Raw genomic sequence first — 26325 nt, 5'->3', positions numbered from 1 at the left:
TTCCTTTGGGAAAAGATCTCTTAGGGTAAAAATTTCAAATAAAGAGCACCCAATGGCAGAAAGGTGACGAGGGAGCCCTGATTTGTGTAGACGATTTTGTTATGATCCAGTGCAATGAGATTGTAAAGTAGTCCGGGGGTGGGGGGGTACTTTTTGTACGCTTGCAAGTAATGAAGTTATGATTTTGTACAATAGCTTATATGGTAAATACAGTGCTCCAAATAAATGCTTTTGATACAAAATTTTAGCAGGAATTTAAGCCTGTAAATTTGGGATGATAAACTCCTTAAGAAGTAGCCTCTCTGTGGAGTTATGATGTCAACTCAAGTGTGGCGTAAAGTCAGCCACTGTAAAATCACCATAGCTTTGAGTTTCACTTTTTGTTAGCTGCAGTCTATGTTTGTGGAGGTTATTTAATTATTTACATTATTATATTCTGGCTTGGATACTGTGGGTTTCGTAGAGGGATGCACACTGCAAGCACTGACAATCCCTAGCGGCCCTCACTGGTTCACATTCATACAACTAAACTTGAGGTTTTGGCTTCGGTTTCGGCCGAAACCAGGCTATGAGTTTCAGCCGCAGTTTCGGTTGGCCTCTAGCTTCTTGTGCGGTCAGTCTGGAAGCCCATTTCAGAGAAGCTGTTTGACTTGTGGGGCAGATGCTGAAGGCTTGTTGCTTGGTGATGAGAGCAATGGGTTGGGAACAGGGAAACTAAGATTCAAATGGTAGACATTCCCTGTGACCTCGGCCATGTCACTGTCTCATACAGCCTTGCGTACTTAGAGATATTGTAATCTCTTCAGGACAAGGACATATCCTACTTGAATTCCTGTCACCGACTAAAAGCATTGCGCACCTCTGGTACCACCACAAAATTGATAAATTAAATATACATCTCATGAGTTAGTGATTGTCAGTCAGATGAATTTATATACCGACCCATCCAGTTAATTACATGCATCCAAATTGCTACATGTATGTGACCCAACATAAAGAAATATATTTGGGTATTGCTCCTGACTCTACCCAACTTGGAGCTTCAAATGTGATCTCTTGTTCTAGTTTGTTCCTTTCTCTAAAAATATTGGCTTCATGTGCATGATTTATATCGTTGCCACTTTACCCTCCTCTTGCTGCTTCCATGAAACAGGGTGCAACATATTGGAAAGCAACTTCTCTTCAAAAGTTAGCATGAAGTATGGTAGAATTGTCAAGTACTGCATTCCTACTCACATCCAGAGCTCTGTCCTTGCAGAGGCATCATTTTGTGTATCTTGATCACCTTGTTATCTCGGAGATTTCTCGTTAATATTTATTGCGTGATACAGGCATTGGGGACAAATTTAGCATACAGCTGTATCAATTCACCAACCACCGCTCCTAAATTTGTAATGTGCTATGAACGTCTTAAAAAAAAAAATTAAATTAGGGGGAGAGATTATTCATATATTTTATAACAGTTTTCAATGTTGATACTGTTGAAAGTGACTCCACCTTTATCAAACTGAGGTTCTTTTCGTTAGGCCACTACTCCGCATTCCAACTAGGGATATGATCAGTGAAATTTTACAGACATTAATATGTTCCCAGATAGATGGATCACTAGAGGGACTGAAGCACTCCTATACCACTTGATGCCCTGATTGGAAATGAGACAGCTTCAAAGGCTACCTCCAGTGTGGACCAGGGCACACCATGACTGCTTGCTGCATGGTTTTCTAGGCCTCCCTAGATGGCGGAGGAGGGGTGCGTAGGAACAGCTTGAGGTACCCAGTGAGGGGAGCCAATGGGTGCTGGGGGAGAGAGGAGCCAGTGATGGGAGTTTAATGACAACTGTATGGCTCTAAGCTGTTTTTCTTTGCTTGCCTGCTGCTGGCTGTGCCTGCTCCTCGTTCTATAGTGAGTCAGGAGAACATCTCCCCTAGCAACAAGAGGAGGTATCAACTTTGCTGACAGAATCCTTGAGCCCCCAACTGCGGTAGATTAAAGTTGTTTTAGGGTAATAAAGCTGTAGCCACGCCCATATCCAAACATCGCATGGCTCTGTTTCTGTATCATTTATTTATGTGAAAGAAGAGGGGGAGGATAAGAGATGGAGGTGATGATGGCCAGATGTTCAGGCCAATGAGTCCAGGTACACAGGAATGTCATATTACAATGCAATGGGTACAGAAGGGACACAGACATTACAAACTATTTAGTCCTAAAGCCAATAGTATATTGTAAGGGACAGCAGTTCTCATTTAACAAGATGTCCTGTATGTGTAGGGCACATTTCATTCTCTCGGTCATCCATGAAGTTTTACAGTCACAGGCGGCAAATCCTCTAAGGTGTGTGAGAGTCCATTCCTACTGTTAGAAGTGTTGTTGTCATGTCATGTGTTCAATAGAGCTGGGTGGACAAGATCTGAGGGACTCCAAGGGAACCAGCCTGCCTTTGTGTGAGTCAAATTGCTGGCTTACTGTACCGCCCCCTACTGGAACAACATTGACAGTGGTCTCCCAAGCACTGCTTACAAGCAGTGAAATATTGAACTAATTTCTAGATAATAGTTTTCTGCTAATAAATTTTCTCAGGGCTTTTTTTACCTCTTGGTTTCTTAGGCTATAAATCATGGGGTTGAACATGGGGATTAAAGCATTATACAACACCGCAAAGAGTTTATTTTGATTGAATGACTGTGTGGACGTTGGTCTCATATATGAAGAGAACAGACTCCCGTAGAAGAGAATAACGACCGTGAGGTGGGAGGAGCAGGTGGAGAAGGCTTTGCGTCTCCCCTCTGCCGAACGGATCCTCAGGATGGTGGAGATGATGTAGATGTAAGATACAAAAGTTAAGATGATACAGGGCAAGTCTAGAAAAGCTCCAATAATATAAGTCATGTGGTCAACAGTGGAGGTGCTGGTGCATGAGAGTTTCAGAAGAGCTGGGAGGTCACAGAAGAAATGGTTAATCTCAATGGACCCACAGTAAGAGAAATGAGAAATAAGGACAGTGTGTGTCACTGTTTCCGCAAGGCCAAAAATCCATATCCCTGCAGCCATCTGTACACAGATTCTGAGATTCATAATCAGAGCATAACGCAAGGGATGACATACTGCAACATAGCGATCGTACGCCATGACCGTAAGGAGGAGAAATTCTATACATGCTGTAGACATGAAGAAGTAAGCTTGTGTGAAACACCCTGTTGCAGAAATATGTCTTCTCTTCCTTAAGAAGATGTCCAGCAGTTTGGGGATGGTGATGGAGGTGTAAGAGATATCGAGGAAAGACAAGTTACAGAGGAAAAAGTACATGGGGGTGTGCAGGCGAAAGTCCAGACATGTCAAGGTTATAATAGTGAGATTCCCCAACAGGATGATCAGGTAGATCAGTAAAAACAGAAGGAAGAATGGGATCTGTAGGTCTGGAAATTCAGGGAACCCCAGAATGATGAATTCTGTCGCTGTGGTGACATTTTCCTCTTCCATTGGACTATGGAAACAAAAAATCAAAACTAATGAAAAATTGGGGTCGGAAATAAGTTCATTGGATGCATCTGTGGGGTGAATCGATTTGATTGGCCCAGGGACAGAGCAGAAAGATCATCTGTAAATTCAGCCTTCTTCCCACTGCTCACAACTGGTTATCTCTTTATGATGCAAGCAACATGAAACTTGGGAAGACACTCTTCATCTTCTCTGAGAGCCTCCTGGTCCAACTGTATCCCAAAAAAGGAAGACAATTAGAATGATTCAGGAGGGCAATTCTGAAGGATTTGATTTTGAATACCATTGGCCATCATTAGATTAATATTAATTTTGGCAAACCTCAGAGATTGATTCACAGACACTGAACTTATCAAGGGAATATTCAGCACAATTATCATCGACTAGATAGAAAGACATATACAGCTTGAATGATAGATTTATATACAGGTTGATAGATCGATACCGGCAGTTCACCAAAACATGGCCCATGTCAGGTTGATGCTATTCAGGATTGTTTTTATTCACTGAATTTTGCTTTATTTTAATGTATTTATTGATTGTATTTTATGTAAATTTTCTCTGAATAATGTTGTTGTTGATTTTAGTTCTACTTTTTGTCTTTGTGTTTCTTTGTTGAATGCGACAAAGAATTTACACAATATTTTAAAAAACGGGGAAAAAAAACATTTTACAAACAACTTCAGGAGAGCAAAATAAAGGAAAGAAGGAAATTAACTGTTACAAAACAGAACAGACAAGGTAACACGGACGAAGTCAAACAAGGTTAAAGGTGAGATCGGTAAGGTTACCAGATAATAGCTGCGGGTCTGTTTATAAAGAAAATGTAACGGTAAGAATTTCCTTCAAAATCCCAACTCCAGACACTCTTCTAGAATTTAATCAGCTTAGAATTCTGCGATTGGTGGAGACTTTATCAATAAATAAATTAATTTAGCCACAGTAAATTCAGCCGCATGACATAACTGAGTTAACTGTGATTCTGTGCTTATGGTTTATTTATTTATATCCCTGGATTACAATCATTATAAGTGTAATGAATTAAAATGAATGTTACATATGTCTCAAAAACATTAAATTCCAGTATTCTGACTCTGTTCCTGCTTTCCTATCCAGGACATATATCTAACACTAACTCTAATATCAGATTACAAAACCAGGTCACCCTCCTCTGCTCCATGCACAAAGTGCCTGGATGTCACACCGCCACCTGAAACTGAACATGGCCAAAACTGAGCTTATTGTCTTTCCCCCTAAGCCCACCTCGCCCCTCCCCCATTCTCTGTTTCAGTAGATGGCACCCTCATCCTCCCTGTCTCATCTGCTCGCAACCTAGGAGTCATCTTTGATTCCTCCCTCTCCTTTTCCGCTAACATCCAGCAGACACCCAAAACCGGTCGCTTCTTTGTCTACAACATTAGCAAAATTCGCCCCTTCCTCTCTGAATACACTACCGGAACCTGTATCATCTCTCGCTTGGACTATTGCATTTACTTCTCACTGGTCTTCCACTCAACTATCTCTCTCCTCTCCATTCTGTCCAAAATTCTGCGGCACGACTTATTTTCTGCCAAAATCGTTTTGCCCACACTAGCCCACTCCTCAAGTCACTTCACTGGCTCTCTGTCCGCTTCCACGTACAGTTCAATCTTCTCTTACTGACCTTTAAATGCATCCATTCTGCAGCCCCCCATTACCTCTCCTCTCTCATCTCTCCCTACATTCCTCCCCGTAATCTCCGCTCGCTGGACAAATCTCTCTTGTCGTCCCCCTTCTCCTCCACTGCTAATTCCAGGCTTCGTTCCTTTTCCCTCGCGGCACCTTATGCCTGGAATGGTCTTCCTGAGCCGGTACGCCTAGCTCCATCTCTACCTGTTTTCAAATCTATGCTGAAAACCCACCTTTTCACCACTGCTTTTGGCTCCTAACCACTACTCAATTCCCCTATCCTTGTTCCTTCTCACCCAGTACTTTCCTCGCCCTTAATTGTCTTGTCTGTCTGTATTTTTAGATTGTAAGCTCTATCGAGCAGGGACTGTCTCTCTGTGTCAGGTGTTCAGCGCTGCGTGCGTCTGGTAGCGCTATACAAATGTTAATAATAATAATAATAGAAGTCAGACTCCACAAGATGGTAGAAATTCTTCATATAATGGTAATGTCACTGCAAGTACAAATATGAACCCACTGTATTGCAGCACGAGGGCTGGCATGAGAAGAAATGCTAGAGAAGAAACACTGGTCATCAAATAACAAGGACCTCCACCCTAGTTAAACACATAATACTCTGAGGTGATTTAGTCCATTCTGCCCTTTGTCAGGGCTCCTTATTGTACAATGCATGATGCGTTCATAAGCTGCATTCTTTGCTAATATGAATAATGAACAGTACACTTACAGTCCTTAGCTTCAAGGTAACAGAGGGACTGCACGGCCCCTGATCTGATAATCCACAGGAGCCAGAAGCATTTCTATGCACTGTAAGTCCCTTTGGGGAGGGTCCCTGAGGCTGAACATCTCACAGTGCAGAGCTCAAGACAAAGAAGCAAATCAGCTCTGCATCATGAGTAGATGAAATTATGCAATACTCCACTGATGGACTCAGAAAGCAGATCTAAATGATTAAAAGTACAACACAGAACACCAAACCTTCAATGGCTCCATATATAGGACACCTTTAATGTAAAAGACAATAAAAAATCTCCATATGCACCTATGACACTTAAAAGGTATCACCCTCAAACCATATCATACTTCTCAGGCATCTCCTTTACAAGCATATAATTCCCCTTCGGAAACTTTGAAAGGTATCAATCTCTTAACCATATCATTCCCCTCCAGAATGATATCACCCTCCTAACCATGTCATTCACCTTCATACTGTAGACTTTAATGATATCTTCCTCCTAAGCACCTAATTCCCTTCCAGAGACCTCTATGGTATCATTCTCTTGGCCAAGCTGTTCACCTCCATAGACTTCAATGGTATCACCCTCCTAACCATGTTTTTCCCCTCCAGAGACTTCAGGGGTATCACCCTCCTAACCCCCTGTACAGATGATGGTTGGATAGCTTCCTAAAAGTCCATAAGTCATGATTAAAATAGACTTTAACACCCAACAGAAAGGACTTAACAAGGACCTGGGGTTCCTAGCCCATTATAAACCATAAAGCTGTATGTCTCTGTTGATCACCCCACCCCTCACCTATCCACACCCATCCTGTTAGAATATCAATGATATGCTTTGATGTCCCCATGCATACCTCCGACCCACCCCCATCCTCCCACCCTGTCAGACTATCATAGTAATGCTTGAATGTTTTCACTTATATACACTGTCAGCTAGCACATTTGCTTATTTCCGATCTGACGAAGAAGGGCAACCTTCGAAAGCTAATCAAGAAATGTATTAAGTTATGTCCAATAAAAAAGGTATCATCTTATTTTCTTTTCCATGTTTTATTTTGTTTGATTTCTATTGATAACCTTAAGAGTGGACTAACACGGCTACCACACTCCTCTACTAATAGACTTGGGAAAATCCACTGCTTATTTCTGGGGTAAGCAGCATAAAATGTATTGTACTATTTTGGGATTTTGTCAGGTACTTGTGACCTGGATTGGCCACTGTTGGAAACAGGATGCTGGGCTTGATGGACCTTCGGTCTGTCCCAGTATGGCAACACTTATGTACTTATGTACTTGGGATTCTGAATGGAATCTTGCTGCTCTTTGTGGTTCTACATGGAATGTTGCTACACTTTGAAATTCTGCATGGAATCTTGTTATTCTTTAGAATCTTGTTATTCTTTAGAATTCTAGAATCTTTATTTATTTAGATTTTGCTCACACCTCAGTAGTAGCTCAAGATGAGTAACATTCAAGTACACTGGATATTTCTCTGTCCCAGGAGGGCTCACAATCTAAGTTTGTACCTGAGGCAATGGAGGGTTAAGTGACTTGCCCAAGATCACAAGGAGCAGCAGCGGGATTTGAACCGGCCACCTCTAGATTTCAAGACCAGTGCTCTAACCACTAGGCCACTCCTCCACTAGCAACATTCCATGTAGAAGCCTGCCCTTGCAGATCACCAATGCGGCCGCGCAGGCTGGACGTCAGACTCGCAGAAACAGAAGCCTGCGCGGCCGCATTGGTGATCTGCAAGGGCCGACTTCTACATGGAATGTTGCTAGTGGAATAGCAACATTAACATTCCATATAGAATCTCAAATATTTATTTATTTAAATTTTGCTCACACCTTTTTCAGTAGTAGCTCAAGGCGAGTTACATTCAGGTACACTGGATATTTCTTTGTCCCAGGAGGGCTCACAATCTGTATCTGAGGCAATGAAGGGTTAAGTGACTTGCCCAAGATCACAAGGAGCAGCGGTGGGATTTGAACTGGCCACCTCTGGATTGCAAGACCGGTGCTCTAACCACTAGGCCATTTCTCCACTAGCAACATTCCATGTAGAATCACCAATAATAGCAACATTCCATCTAGAATCTCAAATAGTAGCAACGTTCGATGTTCCACTGCACTAACCACTAGGCTACTCCTCCATTGGCAACATTCCATGTAGAAGCCTGCCCTTGCAGATCGGCTGCGCAGGCTTCTGCTTCTGTGAGTCTGACGTCCCGCACTGCTGATCTGCAAGGGCAGGCTTCTGTTTCTCTGTCCCAGGAGGGCTCACAATCTAAGTTTGTACCTGAGGCAACGGAGGGTTAAGTGACTTGCCCAAGATCACAAGGGGCAGCAGTGGGATTTGAACTGGCCACCTCTGGATTGCAAGACCAGTGCTCTAACCACTAGGCCACTCCTCCACTTGCAACATTCCATCTAGAATCTCAAATAGTAGCAACGTTCGATGTTCCACTGCACTAACCACTAGGCTACTCCTCCATTGGCAACATTCCATGTAGAAGCCTGCCCTTGCAGATCGGCTGTGCAGGCTTCTGCTTCTGTGAGTCTGACGTCCTGCACATACGTACAGGACGTCAGACTCACAGAAGCAGAAGCCTGCGCGGCCGCACTGCTGATCTGCAAGGGCAGGCTTCTGTTTCTCCGTCCCAGGAGGGCTCACAATCTAAGTTTGTACCTGAGGCAATGGAGGGTTAAGTGACTTGCCCAAGGTCACAAGGAGCAGCAGTGGGATTTGAACCGGCCACCTCTGGATTGCAAGACCAGTGCTCTAACCACTAGGCCACTCCTCCACTTGCAACATTCCATCTAGAATCTCAAATAGTAGCAACGTTCGATGTTCCACTGCACTAACCACTAGGCTACTCCTCCACTCTACTAGGTACACTGGATATTTCTCTGTCCCAGGAGGGTTCACAATCTAAGTTTGTACTTGAGGCAATGGAGGATTAAGTGACTTGCCCAAGATCACAAGGAGTAGCAGTGGGATTTGAACTGACAACCTGTGGATTGCAAGACCGGTGCTCTAACCACTAGGCCACTCCTCCACTAGCAACATTCCGTGTAGAATCACCAATAATAGCAACATTCCATCTAGAATCTCAAATAGTAGCAACATTCGATGTTCCACTGCACTAACCACTAGGCTACTCCTCCACTCTACTAGGTACACTGGATATTTCTCTGTCCCAGGAGGGCTCACAATCTAAGTTTGTACCTGAGGCAACAGAGGGTTAAGTGACTTGCCCAAGATCACAAAGAGCAGCGGTGGGATTTGAACCGGCCACCTCTGGATTGCAAGACCGGTGCTCTAACCACTAGGCCCCTCCTCCATGTTACTCCTGCTCTCAAACGATTGCATTGGCTTCCTGTTGCCCAACGAATACACTTTAAGGTGTTGACAATTGTATATCGGGCAACTATTTGTTGCTGCTGCTTTTTACTTGAAGCACGCATTGAAAATTTATCAGCCCAGACGTGCATTGAGGTCAGAAACTGCGATGCGTCTTTTCACTGATGCATTTACACCATAACGTCATGCTGATTTTCGAGCCGCAGCGTTTGTTTCAGCTGGCATTTCATTATGGAATGGGTTAGCTAGCCACCTTCGTCACTGTCCTAACTTTACGTAGTTAAAAAAAAAACCATTTGAAAACTCAGGTCTTTGTGGCTGCTTTTTTTATAATTGCGCACGGACATGTTTTTGTATTTGGAGACTGTCGTTTTGTCTGTGGTTAATTTTTGTTATGTTGTTGTACAGTTGTGAATGGGCTTCTTTTACTATGCGGCTGTAAGCCCAACACGGGCTTACCGCTCACTATAATGGAAGTTCTGCCAGGCTACCGCAGTAGCCTGGTGGAACTTCCCACCTCTACCATGCCGTCATTTCCAGTACAAAAATCTATTTATTTTTGTAGCGCCAGACTGTACCCGGTGGTAATCGGGCAGTGCAGCGGCGTACCAAGGGCAGGGCGGTGGGGGCGGTCCGCCCCGGGTGCATGCCGCTGGAGGGGTGCAGAGAGCAGCCGTGCGCCTGTCGGCTCTGCTGGCTCCCTGCTCCCTCTGCCCCGGAACAGGTTACTTCCTGCTCCGGGGCAGAGGGAGCAGGGAGCCAGCGGAGCTGAGAGCCACGCAGCTGCTCCCAGCAGCTAAGAAGGCACCTGGGGGGGTTGATGCGCCACGAGGGTGTGCACATCAGCGATCTGCCCCAGGTGGCAGCCGACCTAGGATCGTCACTGGGGCAGTGCCACGTGCTGCCCGGTTAGTGCTGCGTTAGCACTGGAGCCCTTACCGCCACCTCAGTGGGTGGCAAGAAGGGCTCCCCCCGAAATGGCTGCATGGCAAGTGCTTTACTTGCCGCCTGGCCATTTCCTGCAGAAAAGTGAGACCTTCTCTTTCACCAGCTCATGTAAAAGGGCAGCTTAGCACGCATGTAAAACACGTACCGATGCCAGCACCGGCCCCCTTTTGCCGCAGCTTGGTAAAAGGGGCCCCAATGTTTTTATGGATACCACTTAAGTGCTATATAGATTTTTAACATAAATCTACTTTCTGACACCAGCTTATACACGTCCCCATCGCATCAGCTGTGACATTTGACTGTCACAAGCACAGACGTTCTTCTGACATGAAATTAAGAAACATTTCTAGTAAAGAGTTTTCTTACAGCCTCTTTAACTGCTTTGTTATTCAGGGTATAAATGAGGGGGTTGAACATGGGGATTAAAACATTGTAGAGCACAGCAATAATTTTGTTTTCGTTCATTGACTGTACGGATGATGGTCTGAGGTACAACCACAACACTGACACATAAAAGAGAGTAACGACCGTGAGGTGGGAGGAGCAGGTGGAGAAAGCTTTGCGTCTCCCCTCAGAAGAACGGATCCTCAGGATGGAGGAGATGACGTAGACGTAAGAGGTCAGGGTTCCAGTGAGGCAGGGACCTGCTACAAACACACTAACGACGTACGTTATCCTGTCAACGCTGGAGGTGCTGGTGCAGGAGAGCTTTAGCAGAGCTGAGAGATCACAGAAAAAATGGTTAATCTCGTAGGACCCACAAAATGAGAAACGTGATATAAAGACAGTGTATGCTACTGGTTCCAGAAACCCGAAGATCCAGGTTCCTGCCACCATCAGTACACAGGTTCTTGGATTCATGATCACAGTATAACGCAGGGGGTGACAGATGGCCACATAGCGGTCATAAGCCATGACCGTGAGCAGAACGTATTCTATACATAATGAAGCGATGAAAAAATGCATTTGCGTGAAACATCCAACTGCTGAAATATGTTGACTCGTTCTAAAGATGTCCAGCAGGTTGGGCACAGTGACCGAGGCGTAGGAGATATCAAGAAAAGCCAGATTGCCAAGGAAGAAGTACATGGGGGTGTGGAGACGAGGGTCCAGACACGTCACGGTTATTATAGTGAGGTTCCCCATTACGATGATCAGGTAAACCAGTAAAAACAGAAGGAAAAGGGGGATTTGCAGCCCTGGAAATTCAGGAAACCCCAGAATGATGAATTCTGTAACTGTGCTGGTATTTTCCCTTCCATGCATTCTGGGAAAAAAAATATAAAGCAAATTGAGGAAAAGGGGGCATAAGTAAAAATAATTTTATTGCATGCACATAAGAGGTGAAGCTATGAAGTGCTACCCAGGGGTACATGCACTGACCTTAGATGAAAGGAGGCAGGTCTATTAAGTTCAGCCTTCTCAAGTGACCACATTTGGGGATTTATTTGTTTATAATCTGGAGATGACATTGTGTTTGGGATGATATCAGACTCGTGTCCTAAGAAGAGCAAACCTACATATTAATATGGGGATTATTTAGGGGTGCACTAGTGTTTTTTTTTTAGCTTGCGTTAAAAATAAGCATGCTTTAGAAACACCCATATATTCCTATGGGCATCTTTAGTGTTTAGAATTTGCTAAAAAACGATAGCGCACCTTCGTAAAACACCCCCTTAATGCTGGAAGGCAGGAAATATCAATTATCATGAAAGACCTCACAGCTGATATAAATTCAAACTGATTTAAAACTATATTAGATATCGTAAGTACATAAGCATCGCCATGCTGGGACAGACCAAGGGTCCATCGAGCCCAGCACCCTGTCACCGACAGCGGCCAAAAGTTTTTAATATAATGTGGTAGTTGCTTATAGACAGTTGAGAGAGTGCCATGATCTTTAGATTAACCGCAATGGACTCAACAACATATAATCATTGCATTGGAAGCTGTCTCAAAACATTGTTCTTTAAATTAAAAAAAAAACACCTTATTGTAATTAATGAAGGTTTGAGCAGCACTTCAGAAATGAACAGATTTTAAACATTTTTTAAAAATGTCGAGGAAGGGCAGTGAAAGAATCATTAGGGAGAACCTGCAGTGCAAGTGTGAAGGAGTCGTTTATGGTAACCACCGACCAGACTTCCGAGCGAGTTTTTTACCTTCACACAGAAAAGAGAGGTCCAGAGAGAGTCAATATGCAGGTTGCAAAGAACATTTAGTCAAGAAACTTCAGACCGCCCAGAACACAGCGGCGAGACTGATCTTTGGAAGATCTAAATTTGAATCTGCCAAGCCCCTTCGTGAAAAATTACATTGGCTTCCTATTAAAGAACGTATCGCCTTTAAGATCTGTTCCTTGATTCATAGGATCATTTATGGAGATGTTCTCGAATATATGCTAGATCTGGTGGATTTTACCACCCAGAAACAGTTCCAGTTCCTCCCGATCCTTCCTAAATTTACATTATCCAGATTGCAGTGGCCTGAAGTACAAATCTACCTATGCATCCAACTTTCTCCTTCATAGGCACACAACTGTGGAATGCACTGCCTAGAACCCTAAAATCAACCCAGAACTATCTAAATTTCAGAAAACTATTGAAGACCACCCTACAGACTCAACCTAATGTACTTCCACCTGTTTTCAACATAATTCATGGACTTTATTATATTGCATAAACCTTTACTATCTTTCGTTATCTGTTGTTGTTTTAAATGTTATCAATATGCTAATAACCTACTACAATGTTTAATTATATTTTCTGAACCATAGCCTACCCTACGGTTATGTGTAAGCCACATTGAGCCTACAACTAGTGGGAAAATGTGGGGTATAAATGAATTCAATAAATAAATAACCATCTGAACGACAGCAAAGGTTTGTAATTTTTGGATTCTGGCATTTTGCCTGGTTTTATTTTATGGATTGTTGTTTAAGTCTGGTTCATATTTAGGATTATTGTAAAACTGCATTGATACTTTGGTGACCAAACACAAGCTGGGAAATACCCAACTTCAAAATAGCTTTTGGGAAGTAGGAACTCCCCCTAAAAATCACATCTTGGGATATGCTAGACTCATCACTCACTCTGATCCCACAAACGCAAGCAACCTTTAGAAGTTTTCTCTGTCACCTGCGGCAGCTGTGAAACCTTTCTCCAAAAATGGGCCAGAGTACTTAAAGAATAAGTTAACCCTTTACACACCTTTGAGACCTCTTAAGGTCCTCTCAAGGAGCATCGCTATCTTTACCCTCATCAAAACAAATTGTACGATGTGATACCCACCAGCGAGCCTTCTCAGGAGTAGCCTCCATGCTCTGGAATTTACTCCCAGAAGGGCTACGTATAACTCAAGACTACCTCTACTTCAGGAAGCAGGTGAAAGCCTGGCTCTTCTCAAGCCTTTAATATGTAGGGTGACTGACTATACACTCATTCTGCACCTGGACTAGCTTGCTACACACACTGTAACTTAGACCAGTTCCATATATCTTGTTTAGCTGTACAAAGAACGTTCCTTGAATTTAGACACACACCTATTTATCCCAACTGACTCTGTACCACCCACTTTGTCCCCATCATATATCTGCAATTGGTAAGCTGTATTGTAGAAAATCATTTGCATCATATCTATGTTATTTGACTGTTCTAATGCTACTTATTAGATGTTTCATTAGTATTAGGCTGACATTGTATTATATCTCTGGTATTTGAATTCCAGTGCTGTTAAATGTGTATATTTTTAATACAGTTTCTCGATAATTGTATTATTAGGTTTCAATTTACTGTTTTCAAGTTTACCTCCTTTATTGTATATATGTTTATTCTTGGTTATTTTATTATTGTTATGCTGTTAACAAAATTGTAAGTTTTATGTAAAACTGTACCTGTTGTACACCGCCTTGGGCGAATCTCTTCGTAAAGGCGGTTAATAAATCCCAATAAATAAATTCATTCTACATATGTAGTGGTATTGGTGATTTATTAATTATTAGTGGCTATCAGAGATCCTTTCTATATACTTACATAACCTTACCTGCACTTAATTATAATCTGGTATCAATGCAAACCGTATCTCGATCAAAAGAACTGTTTCAGAGGTCAGTAAGTGTATATAAAGATAAAAAGAAGTGAACTTTGGATATGAATACACCTAAATGCACTGCAGCTAGACTCATATTTGGAAAAGCGAAATACGAAAGCGCCAAACCCCTCAGAGAAAAATTACATTGGCTCCCATTAAAAAAATCGAATTGTATTCAAAACTTGTACCCTTGTTCATGGAGAGGCCCCCGTTCTACATGTCAGACCTCATAGACTTACCAGCAAGGAATACAAAAAGATCATCACGCACTTTCTTGAACCTCCATTACCCCAGTTGCGAGGGACTTAAATATAAATCAATTTATGCATCCAGCTTGTCCTATATCAGCACGCAACTGTGGAATGCACTACCATAAAAACTATGCACATTTTGACAGATCTCCATAAACTACTAAAGACTAATTTGTTCAAAGAGACTTACCTAAAGGATCCTTCATAAATGACCAGACATCAAAACTTTATCAAAACAAGTTAATATTGAACTCTCTTTATTTGTTTACTTTATTCACATCATTACTGTTGAATCTTCTACATTTACCCTTGATCTTTAATGCCTGAATTGAACTGTATATTTACTCTTTATAACTTGTACTTTAAATGTAATAATATTCTGTATTTCTCATTCCGGAGTGGCGATCGCCAGTTCGGCATAATATAAGCCACAATGAGCCTGCAAATAGGTGGGAAAATGTGGGATACAAATAAAACAAATAAATAAAATTAAAATCAGCAATTCATAAAAAGCCTAAACACTGCCTCCAACTTAATGGCCTTCATCACATGGTTGTGATTTCAATTTGTAGGCTTGAACCCTCACACAATTGGTAACCGAGAGATCTGTACCAGCACTGAACTCAGCAGGTGGAAGCATTTACACTGTTACCTCCCTTTGGGGCAGGATCCCTCTGGATGCAGGTGTCACATCATTAGTACATGTGGGAGAGAAGCAGCAGGGACACCCTGCTCTGTGTACCTGGGTATAATATATGATACATTTGTGATCGAGGATACAGGGAGTATTTCCAAATTATACCCAGTGGATCACTGAAGAATGGGAAATGGGAAATATACTTGCATATGGAAAATTAATCTTAACAATAGCCATTATTATTACCACCATTCAAGATTTCAATATTGCTAATCAGTCTACATACTACTACTGTGTGATAGATCAAACACACAAACATTAAACAGTAGCCCAGACAGAATGCAATGACCCTGAAATCTGCCTGGAACATACAATTCTATCTTTCTATTAAATCGTTTTGTTTTTTTTAGAAATGTACTATGATCCTGAAGTTTTCAATGTACCTACACCTTTCAGAAATCTTTGGGGGGTTCTTAAAGTATTTTTTTTTTACTATCAACCAGTGGCGTAGCCAGGGGTGGGCCCGGGTGGGCCCTGGCCCACCCACTTTGGGCTCAGGCCCACCCAGAAGCAGCACACCTATGATGTGGCTGGCAGGGATTCCCAAGTCCCACCAGCTAAAAACTGTCCCTTCTGCATACCTTGTAAATAGTAGATCTTCGCCTGCAGCAAGCAGCGACTGATACATACCGTTCACTCCAGCCCCACAGCCTTATTCCCACCTATGCGCAAACAGGAAGTTGCATCAGTGGGAAGGCTGTGGGGCCAACATGAGCAGTGTATATTAGTTGCTGCTTGCTGCCGGTGAAAATCTGCTATTTACAAGGTATGCGGGAGAGGGGAATGTTTGACAGACCATATGGCATGCAAACGAGAGAAGGAGAGACCAAATTACCTGTGGAATGGGGTTTGGATCTTCTGCCCACCCATCTCAGTCCCAGGCCCACCCAAAATTGGGTGTCTGGCTACGCCCCTGCTATCAACAAGTCTGCCCATGTAAAGACCATTTCTGCCTGGATTAAAAAAACAAATCTTTTTCACATTTGATCCTGTTGAAATTGACCTCAGTTTTATTGTATGGAGTTCATTTTCAACAGTTTATTTACCTAAACCCTGTTCCACTTTGCCTTCAAGAGACTGCACCCAATCAATGAAATTTCACAGGAGATATCACTTCCCAAGAAAGACGAATGGATAGACGGCTGGATTCAATTACTTTAATGTTACTGTTTGTTCTGGTTGAAACACCGTAATAAAAATAAGTCATATATCACAGTGAGGCTGGTTAACTGGGAACATGAACATTATAAGCTGTTTGGGTCTGAGGTTTTGGGCGTCCTCAGTAGCAACCCACAAAAATATCACTGGAAACAACAGCGTCTCATTTAACAAGATGTCCTCCATATGCTAGATGAATGTTACTCTATCTCTTGGTCAACCACAATGTTTTACAGTCAAAGGCAGAGAAAATACTCTTCTTAGGGCCTTCTTGACCTCTTGATTTTTTAGGCTATAAATCATGGGATTGAACATAGGGATTAAAGCATTAAAGAGTACTGCAGAGAGTTTGTTTTGATTGAGTGACTGTGTGGAAGTTGGTCTTTCATATGAAAAGATCAGAGTCCCGTAGAAGAGAGTAACGACCGTGAGGTGGGAGGAGCAGGTGGAGAAGGCTTTGCGTCTCCCCTCTGCAGATCGGATCCTCAGGATGGCGGAGATGATGTAGACATAAGACACAAGAGTTAAAATGAGGCATGGAAGTGTTACAAAGCTCCCTATAATGTATGTTACACTTTCAACAGTGGAAGTAGCTGTGCAGGACAGCTGTAGCAGAGCTGAAGGATCGCAAAAGTAATGGTTAATATCGTTAGATCCGCAATAAGATAAACCTGAGACGAGGACAGTGTGTGTCACTGGTACCAGAAACCCAAAGATCCAGGTCCCTGCTGCCATCAGTACACAGAGTCTCGGATTCATAATCACAGCGTAACGCAGGGGATGACATATCGCGGCATAGCGGTCATAAGACATAACTGTAAGCAGAACATATTCTACGCATACTGAAAATAGAAAAAAATACATCTGTACAAAACAGCTGTTTGTAGAAATATGCTGCCTCTTTCTTAGGGAGATATCTAGCAGTTTGGGGAGGGTGACTGAGGTGTAAGACATATCGAGGAAGGACAAGTTGCAGAGGAAAAAGTACATAGGGGTGTGCAGGTGAGGGTCCAGGCATGTCAAGGTTATTATAGTGAGGTTCCCCATCAGGATGATCAGGTAAATCAGTAAAAACAGAAGGAAAAGTGGGATCTGCAGCTCTGGAAATTCAGGAAACCCCAGAATGATGAATTCTGTCACTCTGGTGATATTTTCCTCTTCCATTGGATTCTAGAAGTAAAGAAGAGATATTATTGGAAAAAGTGAATTTCAAAATAGTGTCGTTGCATACACAGGAGGGGTGGTGGAATCCTGGAATGCCCTCCCACTTCTGTAATTGTCTATTGGTTATGTTTGTTTTATTCTTACCATACACAGCCTTGAGTGAATTCTTTCAAAAAGGCGATAAATAAATCCTAATAAATAAATAAAGGGACAGAATAGTTCGTTCTAATTCCACGCTTAACAACATTGACAAACCACAACACATGCTTTTATCTTGATAAAAATCTGACCCTTTTTGCATGAACCAAGAAGTAATTAACTACCTCACATCCTACTCTCATCTACTTTAACGAGGGGAAATTGCCTTAAGGATGTCTGTTTCTCTTTCCCGAAGTCGACCAAAGAAAAACAGGAAGAAACCTCTGCGTAAGTCCAAAGAAGAAGACCAAAGAGTAGAGGATAGCACACTAGCTTCCACTTGGGAGATGTCAAAAAATGTAACCAAAAAGGATAAGTACATAAGTAATGCCACACTGGGACAACACCAAGGGTCCATCGAGCCCAGCATTCTGTCCACGATAGCGGCCAATCCAGGCCAAGGGCACCTGGCAAGCTTCCCAAACGTACAAAATATATCCTTCGAGGGATCTGGAAGAGCAGAAGGAACCATTCTCTCTTTGAGATTTCTAGCTCTGGAATATGCCACGACTAAATTCTTGTTTTTAAAACAATCATGGTTTTCTAAAATGTGCCAGTTTTAAAAAAAAATGATCCACTGTATCTTGTTAGCTATATGTGAATACCTCAATGTACAGATGCCATCTCTTCCAGCATGTCTCATTCACATCAGACTCCTAAAACTATCCTTACTCATGTTACACTCCGCTGCCCCATTGCTATCTCCTAGCCCTGATCTTGTCCTGTGCCCTTCTTCGTCTTCGCAGCAGTTTGCCACCCTTCTTTTATTGTCTCTCCCTCTCCTGCTCCTTACCTCTTGATCTTCTTCACCCTCTCTCTTCACCAGGACCTTGCTCCCTATCTCCAGATCCTGTCTTCTCCTTTCTCTTCTCTTTATCTGTCACAGTGTTTCTCCTCAGTATTGCATCCCCACGCCTTATGAAATTTTTCTGTCATTAGTACCTTTTATTACATTGAAGATCTTTGGGGCAAAATCAATATATTTCTTCTTCAGTTTATGCTATTCTAATGCATCTCTTAACATTTACTGTGCAATCTTCTTCTGAAATGCTAATAACCAACATCCCACACTCCCTTCTCACCTTCAGAGCCATCATCTTCTCATCTCCATCATTCCAACTGCCTTCGATACTAATAACAAACATCCCATACACAATTTTTGTCTTCAGGGTCTTCATCGCCTCTTCTCAATCATTCCAGGTTCGATCAGCCATGACTATTTGTGAACACAAATCTTTGCATTCTCTGAAGCCAAGAGATCTGCAGCAGTTCCATTCTCAGCAGTTGGAAGTATTTACAATCACTGTACATCCCGTCGGGAGACGATCCCTTAGGTTGAAAATGCCAAATCATGAGAACACATGGGAGAGAAGCGGTGAGGGAGCCCTGCTTTGTCAACATGGTTCAAATATGTGATACACTTGTGATCAAGGGCAGAGGGAATATTCCAAGATTAAACGCAATGGATCATTAATGAATGGGAAACGATGGTGTATGAAAAATTAGCAGTCATTATGAAGTAAATCTGAACAATACTTGTACGACTACCTCTACTCAACATTTCTATTACATTCCTCAATATACTACATAAGAGAGACAAGCGTTAAGTAGTAGCAGTAAAAGGATCCCTGCTCTATAGAGTTAATAATCTAATCTTTGTGTCCACGGTTTCGTTTTGGTGACGCAGTCTATGCAGACCTGTTTGAAAAGGAGCTGCCAAATCTATCTCCATTGTATCACAGTGGTATCCAAACCTAGTCCTTGGGACCTACCCGGTCAGTCAGGTTTTCAGGACACCTACAATGAATATGCATGAGATAGATTTGCATACAATAGAGTTAATGCATGCAAATCTATCTCATGCATATTCACTATGGATATCCTGAAAGCCTGACTGACTGAGTCTCGAGAACTGGGTTGAGAACCCCTGTTCTGTTTCAGAAGTGTCCAGAATCAAATTTTGGCCACTGCAGAGAAGGGCGTGTATGTAGGTTCGGTTTAGATGTCATCAAGGGTTTGATTTTCACAGGTTCTAAGTTTACTCTTGCAATATATGGAAATCTTACTTTGTTTTTTTTTAAGATTGGGGTTTATACACCAGTCTCCTAATCTCTTTGGCTGCATTGATACTTTGAGGAAGATGTCATTGATCAAATATAACACAGATATTTGGAAATAAGAGGGAGATATGGATATATTTATAATCCACCACTGCAAAATGCTATGAGGGCTGTAAACTAACACTCTTGCCCTTTAATGCATGCAAAGACTAAGTCTGGCATTGAGTGTGTATAGGCAGTTCTCAGTATTGTGTTCAATTCTGGTCGCCGCATCTCTAAAAAGATATAGTGGAATTAGAAAAGGTGCAGAGAAGGGAGACGAAAATGATAAAGGGGATGGGACGGCATCCCTATGAGTTAAGGCTAAAGCGGCTAGGACTCTTCAGCTTGGAGAAAAGGCGGCTGAATGGAGATATGATAGAGGTCTATAAAATAATGAGTGGAGTGGAACGGGTAGATGTGAAGCGTCTGTTCACGCTTTCCAAAAATACTAGGACTAGGGGGCATGCGATGAAGCTACAATGTAAATTTAAAATGAATCGGAGAAAATGCTTCTTCATTCAACGTGTAATTAAACTCTGGAATTCGTTGCCAGAGAATGTGGTAAAGGCGGTTAGCTTAGCATAGACCATTATTAAATGGACTTGGGGAAAATCCACTATTTCTGGGATAAGCAGTATAAAATGTTTTGTACATTTTTGGGATCTAGCCGGGTATTTGTGACCTGGATTGGCCACTGTTGGAAACAGGATGCTGGGCTCGATGGACCTTTGGTCTTTCCCAGTATGGCAATACTTATGTACTTGTGTACTGCCTAAAATGCCATTTGCAAAAAATAATGACTGCTCTAGGAGGACTTTAGGCTGCCTGGTGCTTTGTGGGTCAGGTAGACCTCTGTGACCCCTCTGACACAACTATGGCAACAGTCTTCTTGAGTCAATCAGATGTAATCGCACCCTGCTCTTTATTTGTAGATGGCATCCAAGTTCAAATAGTCTCACATCTAGATGGTCAGGGGACCAGGTTGGTAGATGGGCAATTTTATTAGGAGGCTGAATATCATTCTCCAGAAGATTCAAAACATGTATAAAATATCTCTTAGACATGTCCGTTGGTGTCTGGCTCAGGACCCTGAAAATTCACAAATCTCCAGCTGACATCCTTATGTATTTTTCTCCATCTGTTGCTGTTTATGGTGTACTAATTGATACGAACCTGCCTGACTTCCTCTAAACTCTTTCTCTAGGATTCTCAACTCTGCTGGTCAACTTAGAATTATGTCTGTAAGCTACAACTTCCACATCCCTTGCTGATATGACGTACATTAATAAAGTGATTTAGCCTCAGCAGCATGGTCCAGATGGAATCCAAGGTGAGCAGCATGCTGAGAAATATGGAAGCCAGGATTTAAATGTTACAATGGTTCCTTTTGATCTGGGGCAAGACACTAAACCCTCTATTGCCTTAAAATGTATTGAGCCTTCCAGGTACCTGGTGTATCTGAATGTGATTCTAGAACTCTGAGATCCGCACAACAACCGTATCAACACATTCCCTCATTTCGAGTCATAACATTGAATGAATATAGAGCAGCTATATTTTCTGTAGCGGGGCCTACATTATGGAATAGTCTACCATTAAGACTTAAGAAAATTCAGGAGATCAAACAGTTTAAAAGAGAGCCAAAGACCTAGCTCTTTGTAAAAGCATATGGGTCAGATGATAAGATGGGCTGAGAAGGTGGAAGAGATCAAGTCAAATCCTATGAATGAAGCGAAGATTTCGTGTTGTTTGCTGATTTGTCATTGTTTTATGGTAGAATTTATTTATTTGTTGCATTTGTATCTCACATTTTCCCACCTATTTGCAGGCTCAATGTGGCTTTCGCCATTCCAGAGTAAAAGTTACAGTTGGGGTTATATAGAGAATAGGTTAACATGATAAAATTAAGCAGACAGGCATAGAAAGAAACCAGTCAAAATAAAGGTAGAATGGTGATGTGTTGCAGTTACAATTAATGAACATTGTGGTATGCCTTGTTGAAGAGATATATCTTCAGAGATTTTCGAAAGTTAGTTAAATCGTAGATTGTTTTTAAATTACGTGGTAGTGCATTCCACATCTGTGTGCCCGTGTATGAAAAGCTGGACACGTGTATTAGTCTGTATTTCAGTTTTTTTACAGCTTGGGAGTGTAAATTAAGGAATGTGCGGGCTGACCATTTAGCATTCCTGGGTGGTAGGTCAACAAGGTCTAGCATGTAGGCCGGGGCGAATGATGATAAGTATTTGAATTGTATATGTGTATTATTTGTACACCGCTGACAAATTTTGGATTGTGTAGTATACAAAATATTTTTTTTAATAAGTAAATAAAAGGCATTTATTTGTAAGGTGTAAGAAATTCACTGAAAAACATTTCTTGTGTTGGCTACAATTGTAGAAAATAAAATCTTTCATTTTTCCAGGGATCTTTTGTTTTTGAAAAATGGCCATTTCCCAGTCATTGCTGTGCTTAGTGTGTCTATTTTTGAACCAAGTGAAAAACAGACAAAATGAAGCCATTGGGATATAGGAGGAGCCAGCATTCTTAGTAGGCTGGCCACACAAACATCCCAGGACAGCAGTGGGGCACCCTACGGGGCCCTGCTGTGGACTTCACATAAAAAATCCCAGGTACACATCTCACCATATATTGTACAGTGAGCCCTCCAAAATCCACCAAAAACCTACTGTACCCAACTGTAAACCACTACACTAGCCCTTATGGCTGTAGGTATCGCCTATATGTGGGTACAGTAGATTTTTGGTAGGTTTAGGGGTCTGACACTTTCAACCACAAGTGTAATAGTTAGAGTTGGATTATGAGCCTGGGTCACCTTCTCTATAGTGCACTGCCCTGACCACTAGGCTACTCCAGGGACCTGCTTGCTGGCCATAGCATCTGAAGTTGTCATAGAGGCTGGTATGTACTGTTTCATTGACATCTTTTGGAGGGAAGGAGGGGGTAGTAAGGGGGTGTCATTCCTTTATTCCTGCACTGGTCATCTGATCATTAAGGGCACTTTTTGTGGCTTATTCATTACTGAAACAGGTCTAGACCAAAATGTCCAATTTATAGCCCTGGGCATTTTTGTTTTCTTCTGTTATGACAGAAAAACATCAAAGTGTTAGGAACGCCCACATCCCCACCCATAACACCCCCCCCCCCCCCCTCCCAACATGTCTCCTTGTGATTTGGATGCACTGCAGATAAACAGCATAGAAAAACGTCTCAAAAATGGGTTTTGAAAATACCGAGTTGGACGTCTTTGCGAGAAAAACATCCAATTGACAAATTTATGCCACTTCTCGGGTGTTTTTCTCTTTCAAAAATGAGCCCCATAGTCTCCTTCCCTCTCCATGCCAATCTGGGAGAGGGGATTGAAAGTCACGCTCCCCCATTTCTGATTTCCTACAATGAAACCGTTGAAGTATGTCCATGGTTACCAGACACGGCAACTGAGTATCAGATACTTTACAACGAAATGCCCTTTTAGTGCACATTTCACACATCCTATGGGTGTCTAAAAAGCAGGTGTGTTTTTACTAGCAAAAGAGCTGCCGGTACTCAAATGCTAGGCCACCCTTCAGGGGTGGGGTGATCACTGAGGGACTCACCCCACAATAGCCAGGACCCTGCAACCAGTCACAGAATCTATGACGAGGCAGAATTGGTGTGTAGAGCCTGAGCTTTTTCATTAAAACTTGGGGACTATGGGTTGATTTTAGCAGACAATGGAAAAGGTGCCGGTACTCAGTACCCTCAAGTACCCCCTCAAAAAAAGCCTTGCTTTTATCACATGTAGCAGTGATTTTGATTTCTACAGGCATTTCTTTTTTCTTTCATTTAGGGGGCTTATCAACATGAGCCATTGTTAAGACATTATTTTACTGTTAACCCCTGTAATTAGCTTGATTGTTCTATACTTGGCTCACTTTTGATAATGTGATGTCATAATGCCTCATTCCACCAATGGCTAACAGCCAACCTCATCAGTGATGTCACAATGGCCTGATCACCTACACGTGGGTCCCTTTTATCCAGTGCGTTTGTTCTAGCAAAAAAGGTGCCCTTACTCAAATGCTAGGTCACCCTTCAGGGGTGGGGTGATCATTGAGGGACCCACCCCACAATAGCCAAGCCCCCTGCAACCAGTCACAGAATCTATGACTAGGCAGAATTGGTGTGTAGAGCCTCAGCTCTTTCATTAAAACCTGGGGTCCGTGGGTCAATTTTAGCAGACAGTGGAAAAGGTGCCGGTACTCAGTACCTCGAAGTACCCCCTCAAAAAAAGCCCTAAAAAGGCATTCTGTTTTCATCATGAACTCATTTTTGAAAAAATAAATGTGCTGAAGAGAGGGAGAGGGAATATAGATTTGTACACTTTTCTGTGTCTTGACCAGCCTGATAATCTGACACCCATCATACTGTGAATTATTATTACCGGGGTATATATATATATATTTTTTATCACACTAAGGTTTCAATGAACCACGTATTTACCTGACAAAACATAACAAAGAAACAGTGTTGGTTCTTAACCTCATAAAACATGAAGCTTATGAGGAAAAATATATATTTTTTTAATTGATCAATTAATTCATTACAACCAAATAAGAATCCATTCATCTAGAAAATAAATTCTCACTCAGCAGATTGCAAAATCAAACACAACAAGATAGTTAAATTGACATAAAACAAACATAGCACAATATTAAACTGCTTAATTAAAACATTAGTAAGGAAGAAAATGACTGTAAAACATCTCAGTTAAAGACAGACAAAAAGTCAAAGGGCAAATTCAATTCCTGCTATGGCACTTTCTGTATTTGAAACTTATAAACGAGGTAAATTACCATTACAATCCATTTTTGCCTTAAGGTTTGAATGTCCTTAGTAAAAACCCAAGAATGTGAGATTCACCTTGCATATGCAGGACATATCCTGCCTACCTTTCTCTCAGGCATGAGGCTGGATGATCACTGGCAGAGCGGAAGTTCTGATTCCTGGAACATATTTTTCTACTAAACAATCTTCTCAGGGCTTTCTTAACCTCTTTGTTTCTAAGGCTATAAATCATGGGATTAAGCATAGGAATTAAAACATTATACAACACAGCACAGAGTTTATTCTGGTTGAGGGACTGTGTTGACGTGGGCTTCATGTATGAAAACAACAGAGCCCCGTGGAAGAGAATAACAACCGTGATGTGGGAAGAGCATGTGGAGAAAGCCTTACATCGCCCCTTCGCAGAACGGATCTTCAGGATGGCAGAGATGATGTACGTGTAAGACACAAATGTTGTGATAACACAGGGCATCCCAGCTAAAGTTCCTAATATATGAGTCATGTATTCGATGGTGGAGGTGCTGGTGCAGGAGAGTTTCAACAGCGCCGAGAGATCACAGAAAAAATGGTTGATCCTGTTGGACCTGCAATAAGAGAAGCTCGACAGAAGCACGGTGTACGCTACTGGCTCCACAAATCCACAGATCCAGGACCCTGCGGCCATCACCACACAGACGTTCCAATTCATAATTGTCGTATAGCGCAGGGGGTGGCATACCGCGACGTAGCGATCAAAAGCCATGACCGCAAGCAGAAAAGACTCAACGCTTAGAGAAAATATGAAAAAATATACCTGCGTAAAGCACGCATTTATAGACACGTGATGATGTTTCCTTAAGAAGATGTCCAGCAGTTTGGGGACAGTAACCGAGGTAGAAGTGATATCGAGGAAGGCCAAGTTACAGAGGAAAAAGTACATGGGGGTGTGCAGGTGAGGGTCCAGGTACGTCACAGTTACAATCGTGAGGTTCCCGATCAGGATGACTAGATACATGAATAAAAACAGAAGGAAAAGGGGGATTTCCAGCCCTGGAAATTCAGGAAACCCCAAAATGACGAATTCTGTCACCGCAGTGGTATTTTCTCTTTCATGCATTCTAGGAAATGAAGGAAAAATTGGAGCCATTAAAAAATATGTAGATGAAAGATAAGGGCTATAAGAAGCTGCCAGGGACACATACGTTGACCTGAGCTAAAGGAGACACAATTTCAACGTTCTTCAAACTGCCCAGATTTGCATATGTCTTAATTTATTACATAGATAACAAGGACCTTCATTCAGAAAACAGTTTTCTTGTTGTCTGAGAATCTTCTGGCACATCCACCTTGAGAACGATCAAATGGAAGACCACTTTAGGTAGGGCAAAGTTGGAGGAGTTAGTTTGGGAAGTCATTGACTGGGAAGAGATCAGTAGTCTTGGTTTGTAAGTCGGGGTGGTTTAGTGGGGGGGGGGGGCGTCACTCTCAAAATTAGGGGTCCTTTTATTAAGCTGCGGGAAAAAGAGCCCTGCGGTAGCGGCAGGGGCCATCTTTCCTGTGCGCCAGGGCCATTTTTACCACAGCAGGTAAAATGCCCCCAAAAAATGGCCACGTGGTAAG

At 42.2% G+C, this 26325-nt stretch overlaps 4 protein-coding genes across 4 annotated transcripts; all 4 read right to left on the bottom strand.

Moving 5' to 3' along the window:
• Window positions 1-2538: 2538 nt before the first annotated feature.
• On the bottom strand, window positions 2539-3480 carry LOC115458240 (olfactory receptor 1019-like). Its single transcript, XM_030188100.1, has one exon. It carries the CDS (start codon window positions 3478-3480, stop codon window positions 2539-2541), a length of 942 nt encoding a protein of 313 aa, XP_030043960.1.
• A 7072-nt stretch (window positions 3481-10552) lies between these two features.
• Window positions 10553-11485, bottom strand: LOC115458239 (olfactory receptor 6-like). Its single transcript, XM_030188099.1, has one exon. The coding sequence runs from the start codon at window positions 11483-11485 to the stop codon at window positions 10553-10555; it is 933 nt and encodes a 310-aa protein (XP_030043959.1).
• Window positions 11486-16630: 5145 nt separating this feature from the next.
• On the bottom strand, window positions 16631-17578 carry LOC115458238 (olfactory receptor 8I2-like). Its single transcript, XM_030188098.1, has one exon. The coding sequence runs from the start codon at window positions 17576-17578 to the stop codon at window positions 16631-16633; it is 948 nt and encodes a 315-aa protein (XP_030043958.1).
• A 7248-nt stretch (window positions 17579-24826) lies between these two features.
• On the bottom strand, window positions 24827-25822 carry LOC115458237 (olfactory receptor 1019-like). Its single transcript, XM_030188097.1, has one exon. It carries the CDS (start codon window positions 25820-25822, stop codon window positions 24827-24829), a length of 996 nt encoding a protein of 331 aa, XP_030043957.1.
• Window positions 25823-26325: the final 503 nt, after the last annotated feature.

This window comes from Microcaecilia unicolor, chromosome 14, assembly GCF_901765095.1.
Source record: "Microcaecilia unicolor chromosome 14, aMicUni1.1, whole genome shotgun sequence".
NCBI classification, from domain to species: domain Eukaryota; kingdom Metazoa; phylum Chordata; class Amphibia; order Gymnophiona; family Siphonopidae; genus Microcaecilia; species Microcaecilia unicolor.
The sequence above is the reverse complement of the archived record's forward strand: the minus strand, read 5'-3'. Positions and strand labels throughout refer to the sequence as shown.